General features: G+C 40.1%; 4 protein-coding genes across 4 annotated transcripts in view; 3 read left to right on the forward strand and 1 right to left on the reverse strand.

The window, feature by feature from the left end:
* The window catches only part of LOC129751464 (protein neuralized), a 114,996-nt gene that overhangs the window by 48,487 nt on the left and 53,227 nt on the right, over nt 1–13,282 (forward strand). The window lies entirely within an intron of this gene.
* Nucleotides 1,162–4,402, reverse strand: LOC129751474 (28S ribosomal protein S10, mitochondrial-like). The gene is made up of 3 exons (XM_055747014.1): nt 4,265–4,402; nt 3,983–4,206; nt 1,162–1,480 (listed from the first exon to the last, which is right to left on the reverse strand). Exons 1-3 carry the CDS (start codon nt 4,271–4,273, stop codon nt 1,231–1,233), a joined length of 483 nt encoding a protein of 160 aa, XP_055602989.1. The 5' UTR covers nt 4,274–4,402; the 3' UTR covers nt 1,162–1,230.
* LOC129751471 (interleukin enhancer-binding factor 2 homolog) lies at nt 4,438–6,032 on the forward strand. Its single transcript, XM_055747010.1, has 2 exons — nt 4,438–4,594; nt 4,699–6,032. The coding sequence occupies exon 2, from the start codon at nt 4,717–4,719 to the stop codon at nt 5,917–5,919; it is 1,203 nt and encodes a 400-aa protein (XP_055602985.1). The 5' UTR covers nt 4,438–4,594; nt 4,699–4,716; the 3' UTR covers nt 5,920–6,032.
* Nucleotides 6,996–7,545, forward strand: LOC129751478 (uncharacterized). Its single transcript, XM_055747019.1, has 2 exons — nt 6,996–7,126; nt 7,195–7,545. The coding sequence occupies exons 1-2, from the start codon at nt 7,121–7,123 to the stop codon at nt 7,528–7,530; spliced, it is 342 nt and encodes a 113-aa protein (XP_055602994.1). The 5' UTR covers nt 6,996–7,120; the 3' UTR covers nt 7,531–7,545.

The raw sequence follows: 13,282 nt of genomic DNA on the forward strand, positions 1-13,282 counted from the left end.
AATATTGAAGAATGAATTTCGTCAGATATCTTGTTTGCTTGCTTATGAAATTTTTCAAGTTCAATTTCTTCCATTAAAAAATCGTAAGGAAACAATCATAAGTATACAATTTTACTAACCATTCACAGATTGCTTGTTATTTGCTCACGTTAATCACGTTAAGCATAATTGTTACATTGTAAGCCATCGTTTCATCGAACCCTACACACACTCTCTTGATCTTTGTATTTTGCGTATACTCTGGAATTTATGAATCAATGAAATCATCGTCTTTCACCAGTCCAATGACCTCAGCCAGATTTATTCCAATAGGACTCAATCGAATAAGAAAAATTACGAAAAAAGAAAAATCCTCAAACATGACCATTGCATAAGATCTGTACCCCGGGGAATTTGTTTTAGGAAAAAAACAACATAAAAATTCCATCACTTACCGGAATTGCTAATAACTTGTCCCATCGTTCCGACAGGGCATTAGAACTCTCAGCGATCCGGCTAATCAAACGGCTACGTCAGCTTCCAATGCGGCAAAATTTCTTCGCAACTAAACACTATTATTGCACACGGTTCACTGCAAATAGAATATTTTTCCGTAACCCCACATAAAGATCCTTCCAGCCGAACAGAACACACAAACGAAACGTGAACCTTTCCGGGAAATTTTGCTCTCCCGAATCGCGAATAACACGCACGACTTTTCTTTATTAACAGAACGGTTTTCACACAATTGGCACTAGGGTATTTGTAACAAAGACTTGCGGTAACTTTTCACTCAAATCCAGCGTCTTAAGGGGTTTTATTGTAAGTTTTTCGCTGCTTTAACAAGTTTTTTTTTTGTGGAACCATGCAGTAAATCAACAGTGCAGGGAGGATTCTGATTGGTTTGCAAGTTTGCAATTTTTTTTTGTTATTTTTCCAGTCAGCTGTCAGATGATTTCAGGGCTGTCACTCACAAAACCTATTGGATGCGATGTTTTTGACACTGAGCAAAATCGAGTCATATTTTTTTTAACATTTTTAACTACACTAAAATAAAAGTTTGTGAGTGAACACAAGTGAAATCTTCTGTAAAACCAGATGACTACCAATTGTAAAACAATTGAAACGCCAGATTGTGAGAGGATAAGACAACTTCAATGAACGTTCAAATAAAAAAGCCTGTTTAAATTGATACAATTCAAGCTACTAACACAAGTTTTATTGACCATAATCTAACTGCAAAAACTTAATTCACGCTTTATCTGTCACTAGATGCTCCGGCAGTGCTTGAAGTTCCACCTTGGTAACTTTGAGGGCGATTCCTTCCGGCAAATTACGCTCAATGTACTCCAGAAAGGTGTCCAATGTTGACCCTGTCAGCTTGTGGAAATGCATAAAGCGATAGTAGTTGCGCACCTCGTACTGCACCCGGTGTTTTTTGTAGATGTGTACCGATTTCAGCAGCGTCAATCGATCCTTGACCGCTTTGCGCATTGCCCAGCTAGATGGAAAAGAGAGGAACATGCGGTGTTAGTGAAATAATATTAAGGAAGGAGCAAAATTCGATAAAAATAAATGCAATTGTTGGATAATGTCGACTGTACATGGATGTTTAATAAACTTTCAACAGCAAGTCATCGAAAAGTCATATTAAATTGACGTGGAATGTAATCAATTCTAAATGTTATTTAAAAAAGGCTTGATTTGGCTTTGAGAAATTTGAAAGCAAACTGAAAAAATTCAAACCAAACTGACTTATATACTGAACTTTGTTGAAAAAGTATTTATTGACACTCAAGGGTCGTAATACTATTTACAGAAGGAAGTGGACACCAATTTAAGATAAGTTAAAAGTTTGGAATTTTGTTGTCGATTTGTTGTATTGGAAAAGTTTATGAAACAATAATAATAAAATAAGATTGAATATTTTAATTTGGATATAGTAAAATAGTGTACATTTCAAAAGATATGAATTTCTAGCCTTACCCACTGTCTCAATAGTTTGCGTGATTTTTTGAAGATAGTTTTTGTTAAATTTTGAACAATTTTGATAGCGGCCTGAAGTACCATTGAAGACTATTTTTTAACATCTTTTTTAAATATGAAAATAAAAAGACTTATAGACGAAGATCAAAACATGTAGTCAAGTCTATTACAGCCAGCACATGGTTCATCTCTAATTGAAGATTAAATTTGCTCGAGTTCTGAATGGTGATGGGCACCTCAGTTCGCTAATAAATGACAAACTATTGATACTTCAAGAAAGATGCTACAAATTTCTGTTAACTGATGTGAATCTGAAGATTTCATTAAATTTGAAAGTGAAGTTAAAAAAATGCATGCGAAGTAAGCGGTTAGTTTTCGAAATATTTACGACTTTTCTAACATTGCTATAAATTTTTCAAAAGGGCGAATACGCCAGATGTAAACATATCGGCCCTTATTCTGCGCCTCGAGTGACGTGACGATAGTAGAGTCACCTAAGTCACTCTATTCCAGCAGTCGGTTTAGGTGAGGAACGTCACTTCGGATGAACTTTGTGAGTTCTTACCCTATTCTCGTAGTCACCGTGGGTGAGAATCGTCGCATTCGGGTGACGATTTTAGGTGACAATTGTCGGTACCTTTTCAGGTGGTGACGAGATAGAAATTTAATCGAGAATTTATGTAAATCACAATGTTAGGCTCTAAATGGTTAATTATACTAATGAATGATAGTTTTGGAAATAAAATTAAGCAAATTTATTAGCAAATATGATTTTTAAATATATTGAAACTTTTTCATTGCTATCTCAAATATGTAATTTGGATTGGAATACTGAATGGAAAGTATGATCTTCTAATGAAATCTAAAATTCAGATTTAATTGAAGTTTGTTTTTCGAACCGTTAAAACGATGAAATGACGAAAACTTTGGAATTAAAATATTATAGTACTTTTAATTTTATTTTCACTTTTTAATAATATGCTATGCAAATAAACCGGATTTAGGTTTATGTGACCGAAATTTGTCGTTTGAATCTGATGCTGCTGCTGCTATTTCGTTAGTTTCGATAAATGCTCGGCATTCCATGATCTCCTATCTGGCAGGCGAAACAACTTCCGGCATGCCACGGGGGTAACTTCAGTTGAGGAAAATATATAAACCGGCAGCATTCGCCATTACTGAAAACGAAAAAAAAAAACTTAACTTCTCTTGGATGATCGAACAGTTTCAGGTACAAAACACAAATTATTTTACATACCTGATAAACCTTTGGAAATGTTTAACAAACACCGCATTTTTGTGCGCTGGGTTTTTGGAGCAGCAGCCGTCGGCATCTGATTTTTTTTCCCCGGCAATATGACCCAGATCCGAACTTAGCTTTGATGAACGAAATTTTCACCTACGTCGCACAAATCGTCCGTTTTTCTTCCTGAAGCAGCTTGCTGTAACCGTACCATCCGATGATGGCCATTTTCGAACCGAAATTCTAACCCGAAATTCTAAAAACTTACTTCGGAAAATCCGAAGCGAGAGCAAAATCCAAACAACACCAGCAAAATTCTACCATTTTGACAGATGTGTTCATTCGGTCACTCACCTAGAGTGAACCTCTGTCACTTTACCCACAACGACTCCGGGAATAAGGTGACAAATCTCACAGTGACTCGAGGTGAGGTGACAATCGTCACCTCATGCGCGGCGCAGAATAAGGGCCATCGAATTGTCATCTGGGTTAAATAATACGTACCTACCTACATTTTCAGTTTTCAAATTTATCAGGATATTTTGCATTTCGAGATATTAAGAGAACAAAATAATATTTTTGCTGGGAGTTGATCTTTAGTAATGATGTAAAGATTGTAAAAATCAGTTCAGTGAGATATAAGCTATGGAAATTTGGCGTACAACTTTTGTTAACTTAGGGCCTGAGTGTAACCAAAAAATGGGTTGGGCCTGTAATTTATTTTAAATTGATGTCGAATAGAACATCAAAACTATGGTTGAAAATTCTACTCACTGTTTTCCAACTTCGATATCCAAATGTTCGGCAGCAGTTTTCGCAAACATGGCATAGCTTTTCATCACCTCCGGATCGATTCCCTTCATTTGCAGTTCTAGCCGGCTGTACAGCTTGTCGGGCGTTTCGGCTACAGCGGAAGCCGAATATAGCCGGGTAGCTAAAGCCGGAAGCACCGGAAGCTGCACTGCTCCCAAGGCGCTTGGTCGAGTTAAATTCAGTAACTACGAGAGAAAGTTAAATTTTGCTTAATTCACGGGAAATAATTTACTGATAATTTACCTTTAACATTCTGTTGAACTGTGCGTGCTCACCGCGCAGATGATTACCCAATGTTTACGCGAAGGCCCCGCTTTGAAACGTGAATTTTGTTATTGTTTTTCTCTCGCGGAAAATGTGCGATGTTTTTCCACTCCGAGAACATTTGAACGCAGCCCTGCAAAATCCCTTGAATTCGACTCTGGTTTACGGAGCAGGCAAACTTTTTCATCGTGTTGTTTAAAATTGTTCGCGTTGTTTGTCCCTGTTTGTATTTTTGTAAAAATTACCTGTTAAAACATTATTTTGTCTAACTATCTGTGTTTGTGAATTGAGTTCGAAGGCAACTGAAAGGTAAGTTCATTCATACAAAACGATCAAGCTAGTTTTTTATGGTTTAAATCGACACAGAAGTTTTCTGAATATTGATTTTTTTTTCTATCGCCGGTCGCCGACAGCAACCCCATTAGAAAGAAATGGTTCGTTCCGGCATGATGCGTGGGGGCGGTGGGCGCGGAATGGGAGGCATGGGTATGAGGGGAATGCGCGGTGGACCTTTCATGCAGAAGAACAGTTTCCTGCCGAGACATCCGTTCGATTTGACACTGGCCGAGCCGGCATTTCCCCGGGTAAACCAGCAACCGGACGATTCGGTCCTGACGAATGCCCTGCAGAAACGCAGCCAGGACTTGACACCAACCCAGGAGGAGCAGACTGCAATTTCCAATTTGGTCACGAAGGTCCAAGGAGTATTAGACAATTTGGTAATCGCTCCAGGTGATTTTACCAAAGCTCAGCTTGACGAAATCCGGCAGGTAGGTTCCTTCAAGAAAGGAACCATGATGACCGGTCACAATGTGGCCGATATTGTTGTTATTTTAAAAACTCTTCCCACGCATGATATGGCCGAAGCTATCGGCAAAAAGGTGGAAGAAGAAATTCAAAAATCTATGAAAACGGAAGTCGTTCCCAAAGCCGAAGCAATCAAGCTGGACTTTACCGATAAATGTTTTGAAATTTCGAATTCCCTTGCCAGAGTTCGATGTCTCATCGCTACATTACCTCAAAATATCCGTAAACTGGAAGCCGAGAAACATTTGGACTTCAAAGTGGTTCAAAGCCATTTGGCCTCAATCAGGCATGCTCGCTGGTTTGAGGAAAATGCTCATCATTCCACCATCAAAGTATTGATCCGTATCCTGAGAGATCTGGCTAACCGTTTCGATGGTTTTAGGCCCCTCAATCCCTGGATCTGCGACTTGCTGGCTCACTCGGCAATAATGAACAATCCAAGCCGCCAGGCACTTCCAGTCAATCTAGCCTTCCGTAGGATATTTCAGCTGCTAGCTTCCGGTTTGTTCGTACCCGGATCGGCAGGAATCACTGATCCCTGTGAGGCAAACCACATCCGGGTACACACCTCGATGACCCTGGTTCAGCAGGATCAGTGTTGCATGACCGCACAAACTTTGGTCCGGGTCCTTGCTCATGGAGGCTACAAACACATCCTAGGGTTCGTAGAAAATACAACCGTAGCCAAAGAGATGTCCGTCTGGGATGGGGTTGTCGTTTCGCCGATGGATCCGGCCTACGAGAAACCAGCCGAAAAGAAGGACGGCGAAGAGGAGGACATGGAATGTGTCGAAGAGTCCGGCATGGAACAGGACAATGGCGAATAGATGCATGCTATAAGTAATTGAAAATTGCATATAACTCACCACTAATTAGGTTTACTCTATTTTATCACTTTTAACTGTATCGATTGCGTGAATAAATATTCAATCAGTGTGAATCCGATGCGTTTGTTTGTTGTTCGAAATACATAAAATTGAGGTTTACGTCCATTTCGATACCATGAAATTATTTTGTATTCCATTTAAAAGACAGATTGAAAATCTCTCATTGAAACCCAAATCTGTACCGTTTTAATCCCATTAGGATTCTGAATTTTAAATCTGAGATCTTGATCCGGAAAAGTTAAAATACAGTTAATTTCACATTTTCATTGAAGGAATCAAATTACCAATCTGTAAATTTCAGATTCAGTATTAAGATATAGATTTTAGATTCGGTTTCAAGAATCAGATTTCAGATTCGAATATTAGATTTCTGACCCATAATTCATACATAGATTTCAGATTTCGGATACCGATTTCAGATTAAGAATTCACATCCAGATATTACCAGATTCAGATCACAATTTCAGATTCAGAATTGAAATTCAGATTTTAGATTCATATTTCAGGTTTAAATTCAATTTTTTGATTCAGATTTAAAATTAAGATTTCAAATTAAAATTTTAGATTTAGCTTCAAATTCAGATTTCACATTCAGATTTCGGATACCGATTCCAGATACCAATTTCAGATTCCAATTTCTAATCCTGATTTAAGATTCAGATTTCTGATTCAGAAATTATATACATTACGGCCCCCCTCTTACTAACCCTAAATTAGGAAAAATACTCCTGGCACATAAAAACTTTATAAGTAAAATGCCTTAATAAAACCTTTTGTAAATTAAAAAAAAAATATATACATACTTTTATTGTTTTGGAGTCCAGATTCAGAATCCAGAATCTCAACTAAATCTATCTTAAATAAATTTGATTTTTTGAATATTTTAACCGACTTAAACATACACTGTGCTATCTATCTATCTCGTAGCGAAACATCCAAAATAAAAGTGAGAAAATGTTGAAAAACTCACCCGTCATGCGAGTGAAAAACACCAATTTTCTCACCCACCACCCACTCTTGGCGAGTGTCAGAATTTTCCTTCCTACATTTTCTCCACCCTTCCTGACGTTTTCGTTCTCATAACAATTGGAAGAAAATCGATTCCAAATAGTGCTTTATTAGTGGAGTGATTTGACTTAAAATGGGGGTAAGTTTTCGAAAACTTTATTTAAAAAATGAAGTATTTAATAAGAAGATTACTCCTTCGTATTACAGAAATCGCAACCCACCGAGGAGAAGTACGATCTGGCCAAGTGTCAGGTGTACGACGAGAAAAATTCCTTTGCCTTTTGGATCGTGATTGTGTTGCTATTTTCGTTGGCCTTGGGCAATTTGTGTCTGACGCTGACCATCACCGGGATACTGAAAATCTACAAGGGTATGGACAACATCGAGCTGATCCAGGGCGAGGATGTAGTGAAATTTTTCGGGAACATCGACTTCGATCGGCTGTACAAGGTCGATGGACGGCTCGAAGGGTTTCACGAGGAACCGGTGGAAATTACGGGTGAGGATGAGGATGTTTTATTATTTTCATTTTGTTTCATATAATATTTTCAATATGATTTCTTTCTGATCTAAATCCAATTTTAAGGTTCAGAATAAATCTTCAGTATGAAATACTTGCAAATGCTATCAAAATTTAGGAACAAATTCGGTATCAGAACTCAGATCCATAATTCAAGTTCAAATATGAAGATTAAATTTCTGGAATTCAATTTCAGAAATTAGGAATCCACATTCAATTTCAAATCTTAATTAGATTAACACATAAAAGATGTAAGGAAATTCAATTGTGGTCCCCTAGAAATTCGGCGTGCTCGGCAAACATTAGAACACGTTCTACTGATTCCTTATTTATGAGTTATCTTCTCAAAGTTTCCTGTTTGGTTTTAAAGAATATCATTGCGTTGTAAAATTTTTAATTTCTGAGCTATTTTCGCAAGTGAACAACATGGCTTAAAGCGTTTTACGAATAATCTTATACTAAAAGCTCAATATTTTAAAGATTCTCTATATCAGAAAGAGAATCCGATAGAAAAAAAAATCCGATCCAAGAATTCAAAATTTAAATTAAGATTCAGAATTCGTCGCAAGAATTTTTTGAAATTCCTTCAGAGGACAAGAAAAAAAGCTTTCTTGCTGCGAATAATAAATCAGAATACAGAATTTAGTATTCTAATTTGATATACCTAAATATCACAAATCAGTATCAAAATTCAGACTCAGAACACCAATTTGAACTCATTTTATGATTCCACAATCAAATTTAAAGTTTATATTTGTAATTCAAATTAAGAATATGAACGCAGAATGTCAACTAAAAGCAGAATTCAGAATTAGAATAGGATATCAAAATAACAAATTAGAGCTCAGTGTTTGAATACCGATCAGAATCAGTATTCAAAACACTACGGAATCTGAATGCAGTTTTCTAACTAAGAATCTGTAGGAGTTTTCGGACAGTGGAATTAGCGTGAACGAGTGGAAATATACGGATTAATATGACAAAACTTTATTCGGTAGCAAAGTACAAAAAGCACGCGGTTTTCTCTTGGTTCGTCACTTAGGCTGATGTCATGCTGAAGCAACTAGCAACGCGACCTACAACGCAACGTTCACACGACTAACCAGCTCTCATTTGATCTCCATGGAAATCGCGCAGACCTGTCATACTGGTCGCTTGGTGTAGCGCGACCAATCTGATGCCAATGTGTTCAGTAGCGCGACTAGTAGGAAATCCAATAGGAACATTGTTTTTTCTCGATTTGAAGCAGTGATTCCGGGTTGTAAGCACAATAGTACGAAGATCTGTCCGAACTTGTGATAATAAACTAAAAACTATCTTAATCGGCGAGAAAATTTTCATGAATTCTTAGTTCCGGCAAAAAAACAAGGAATTTTGTCGGTTCAAATTTCGGCATTCTTGCAATCCGGGTCGTGATTTGATGAGTTTTTGATGGCTCCGGAAAGAAAGGAGATGATTCAAAGCATTATCAGATGTAGAGAAGTGATGATTTGTAGGGAATTTCAAAGTGACAGGTCGCGCCAGCATGACATACCAATGCAATGCAACGCAATCTTATTGGAACGTTGCGTTGCGTTGCGTTGCTAGTTGTTTCAGCATGACATCAGCCTTAACTGAACTCGAGTGAGGAACACTGTTGCCAGCTTTCTCGCCAGCGATGACACATCGTACCCAGTGGGTTTGGTACTCCACGGTCGAACACTCCTCCTCGATGTGCAGCGATGGCCTTAGGAACTTGATTTGGTAAGGCCCAGCATCGATGAAATCTTCCGGACCTTGGTAGCTCCTAAAGGCTTCGTCATGATGTCAGCTCTCATGTCTTCGGTGGCACAGTATCTTGCGTTGTGTGTAATCACTTGCCCATTAGAGTCTTCTTTCTTCTTGTACACCCAGCGGCACCAATTTTCTCCGAGAGAGTCGTACTCTTCTTGCATCGCATTTTGCCACTCTTCTTTTTCAGCACACGACATAGCCTGCTTGTACGTTGTTGGTTCACCGGCGCAATATGCAGCAAAACCATTTTCACACTCTCCAACAACATAATCACCCAGTCGCGAAGGAAGAATACCTTTGGTCGATCTCTCAGATCGTCTAACAGGAATTTCACTATCACTGTTGTCCGCCCCGATAGGGTCGCTATCGTCCGGCGCTTCACTATAAAAACTTTCGTATTCTTCTTCGGACTGTTCTTGGTGCACTTCACTTTCTTCTTCCAACTCTTTGTCGGGTAAACCTTGCCCTATGGCAACACTCCACTTTTTCTTTTCCTTTTCTATCACTTTTTCTTTAGGCACTTTTTCTTTAGACACTTTTTCTTTAGACACTTTTTCACTCTCCTTCGGCTCCATTTCAGCTTCCTGCTCCGGCATCACCTTCGCTCCCAGCTCCAGAAAGCGGGCGTCTCGGCTGATCTTGACGCGCTTCGTGGTCGTATCGAGAAACCGGTACGCTTTGCTTTGTGTGCAGTAGCCGATGAAAATCATCTTCTTCGCACGGTTCTCGAGTTTACCTCTCTTCTCGCTCGGCACGAACACATACGCTTCACAGCCGAAAATCTTCAAATCACGCATGGCTGGCTTTCGTTTAAACCACAACTCATATGGTGTACACGGTACAGAACGAGACGGCAAGCGATTCTGCAAGAACGCTGCAGTCATAACCGCTTCGCCCCAGTACTCCTTCGAAAGCTTTGCGTCAAGGAGCATACAATGAGCCATCTCTTGTAAGTATCTGTTGCGCCTCTCCGCAACCCCGTTTTGTTGCGGTGGATATGGACTGGTATACTCAGCCTTGATACCTTTTGCACTAAAGAACTTTTCTAAGTCTTTGTTCACATATTCGCCTCCGTTATCCGAACGGATCACTCGCGGAACTTTCCCGAATTGCGTTTCGGACCACTGTACGAACTCTTTCATCTTCGCGAACACGTCCGACTTGTTGGCTAACAAATACACGATGACAAATCGACTGTAATCGTCGATCATTGTCATAAAATACTTTTTCCCCCCTGGAGTGACGTGCTTAAAGGGACCGCACACATCTGTGTGCACCAAATCCAATATTGCTGTGCTACGTCGCTCAGCCACTTTGGGAAAACTCTTCTTGTGTAACTTGCTTTCAATGCAACACTCACACGCTAGCCTTATTCCGCAATCCACTATCTTCATGTGTGTGCCAAGCTCTCTCCGAGGTATTTCCTTCACCACGTCGTAATCTCTATGGCCGAAGCGCCGATGCCAAGTGTGTTGGCAAAACTCCGAGTGGCGACTTACATTCGAGACCATCGAGCTTTCGGTTGTTTTCAACACATACATTCCCCCGCGATGCTCAGCTATCGCAATTGCTTCGCCGTCTGTGCTAAGAACACGGCAACCTTGGGAATCAAACACAACCGAGTACTTCCTTGACACTAGCACGCTCACAGACAGAAGGCTTCCGTCGAGCTCGGGTACATATAGCACACTTTGGAGAGTAATGTCTCTCTTCTTTCCTCTGGTGCCGACACATTGGATCACACCACTACCCATGCCAGCAGACGCCGTTTTCTTCCCGTTTGCCAGGGTAACATCAACGTGTACATTTTCAACCAACTCGGTGAAAAAAGCTCTATTACACGTCATGTGCTGTGTCGCACCACTATCAACAAACCAGCGCGAGCTTTGGGGAACATTACTTGCAGAAAAACACTTATACACTTCTTCGTCCGAAGAGTTCGCATTCGCATAAAACACAAAATCATCTTGTGCCTGCCTAGCACTTGCTCCTTTCTGCTTTCCCCCTCTTTCACTGCTCGGGCTTTTGGAATTGCTTGCCTCACTTCTCCGGAGGTTTTTCAACGCACGGCAATTCCTCTTCCAGTGCCCCGGTTGCTTACAAAAGAAGCACACTTTCTCGGGAAGCTGAGATTCCGATCTCAAAGCCTTGTCACCGCACGACACACTACCACTATCAACACGCTTCTGGTGTTCATCACGGAGCTTTCCTTTCACCAGCTCCATGGTAATGTCGGCGTCGGGCCGACTTCCCAACGCGGTAACTAATGCACTGTAATCATCCGGGAGACTTCGGAGAACCATGGCCACTTTCATTTCCTGGCCCAAGTCCAAACCAGCTGCTTGAAGCCGATCGAACAGTTCATCCAGCTCCATCAAATGGCACTCCATGTCACCATTTTCTTGCAAATTCTTGCTGCAACACTTTTTCAGCGGCGAAACCCGTGACGTCACCGTTGCTTTTTCATGGTGGTTCTTCAGAGCGTCCCAGACAGCTCTCGCACTTTCTGCGTCCTTGAGGAGACCCAACTGACTATCCTCGATTGCCAGACCAATAGTCGCTTTTGCCTTGCGATCATCCCTGGTCCACTGCGCGGAAACCGGTTCCGGTTTTACATCCGCGATGACATGCCACAACTCATCACGAGTGAGCAGCATCTCCATCCGAAATTTCCAAGTCACATAATTGTTGTTGGAAAGTTTCGGGAAACTGAATCGAGCCGCGTCAGCCATTTTGTATGACTCCTCCTGCAGCTGAACCGAACCGAAAAACTGAACTTTTGCGAACCGAAAATACGCGATTTGTTACGCAATCCCGTCGATATTCCACTAGCAAACTGGGTCCGTAACCTGTAGGAGTTTTCGGACAGTGGAATTAGCGTGAACGAGTGGAAATATACGGATTAATATGACAAAACTTTATTCGGTAGCAAAGTACAAAAAGCACGCGGTTTTCTCTTGGTTCGTCACTTAACTGAACTCGAGTGAGGAACACTGTTGCCAGCTTTCTCGCCAGCGATGACACATCGTACCCAGTGGGTTTGGTACTCCACGGTCGAACAGAATCCAACATCAGAATTGAGGAACCGATTTTCGTATCTGGAATCAGTTACAATTCGAAATCAGATTCAGAATACAGAATAAAATTCAGTATACAAAATCAGCATTAATAATCGAATTTATATCTGGAAAATCACAATATGAATTCAAAATTTAGATTACAGAATCAGGTTTTTCGTAAACGATGATTTGATTATATTTGAAATTCGTTTTAAATGATGAATTTCTAGGAATAAATTAATTTATAGGGATGAACTTTGAGAGAAAAAAATTAGTAAGCACTTCCCGAATAGCAAAGACCGTGGTTTTATTATAACCGAACAATGATTTCTAATGTAACTATAAATTTCATCGTAACATCATAATCTTTATTAACCACTTTAATCACCATATTTCATTAATCTTCTTGTGATTTTCAATGTTACAGTGTTTTTCAAGGTAAAATGACAATCCGAACAATGGAAAACGGTAAACTTTAGCTCTTTTTACATTTTTATATTTTTTCGTGTAGAGGAAAATTTGGGCGCCATGTTTTGCATTTCTTGCGGTCGGAACCGGGTTATTCCGGACAATTTATGATTTACTGGAAATAAAGGTGATAGATGGGGATCGGAAAGCGGCGGCACGGATTATGGTGATAGCGGTGAGTACTGGAGTATTTTACATAAGGCATAAAAGTTATTTGTATATTATTTTTTTCCAGATGCAGATGGAGAGAGCAGAGTGTCGCAGAGGTAGTTTCAGCAGCTTCAGCCGTGGGCGCATGTAATTGCACAACCCGTGCGAATTTATTCGCACATCCTGTGGTTAGAATGTGCGCCAGGTCCGTCTCCCGAGAATGGTTGCGCAGGATGTAGCCAGCCGGTGCGCGGTGCAGGTGATGAAAGAACAATAAAATTAGTGCCAATTAAGTGTGAAATGTTACACCAAGTTTCATAGTGAA

The sequence above is a fragment of the Uranotaenia lowii genome, chromosome 3 (assembly GCF_029784155.1).
Source record: "Uranotaenia lowii strain MFRU-FL chromosome 3, ASM2978415v1, whole genome shotgun sequence".
NCBI classification, from domain to species: Eukaryota; Metazoa; Arthropoda; class Insecta; order Diptera; family Culicidae; genus Uranotaenia; species Uranotaenia lowii.

Excerpts from the sequence above, each read along its gene's own strand:
- LOC129751474 (XM_055747014.1), bottom strand. Across the intron at positions 1,481-3,982 it reads GATATCGAAGTTGGAAAACA|CTGGGCAATGCGCAAAGCGG; the intron begins GTGAGTAGAATT and ends TTTTCCATCTAG.
- LOC129751471 (XM_055747010.1), top strand. The coding sequence starts at position 4,717 with ATGGTTCGTTCCGGCATGATGCGTGGGGGCGGTGGGCGCGGAATGGGA.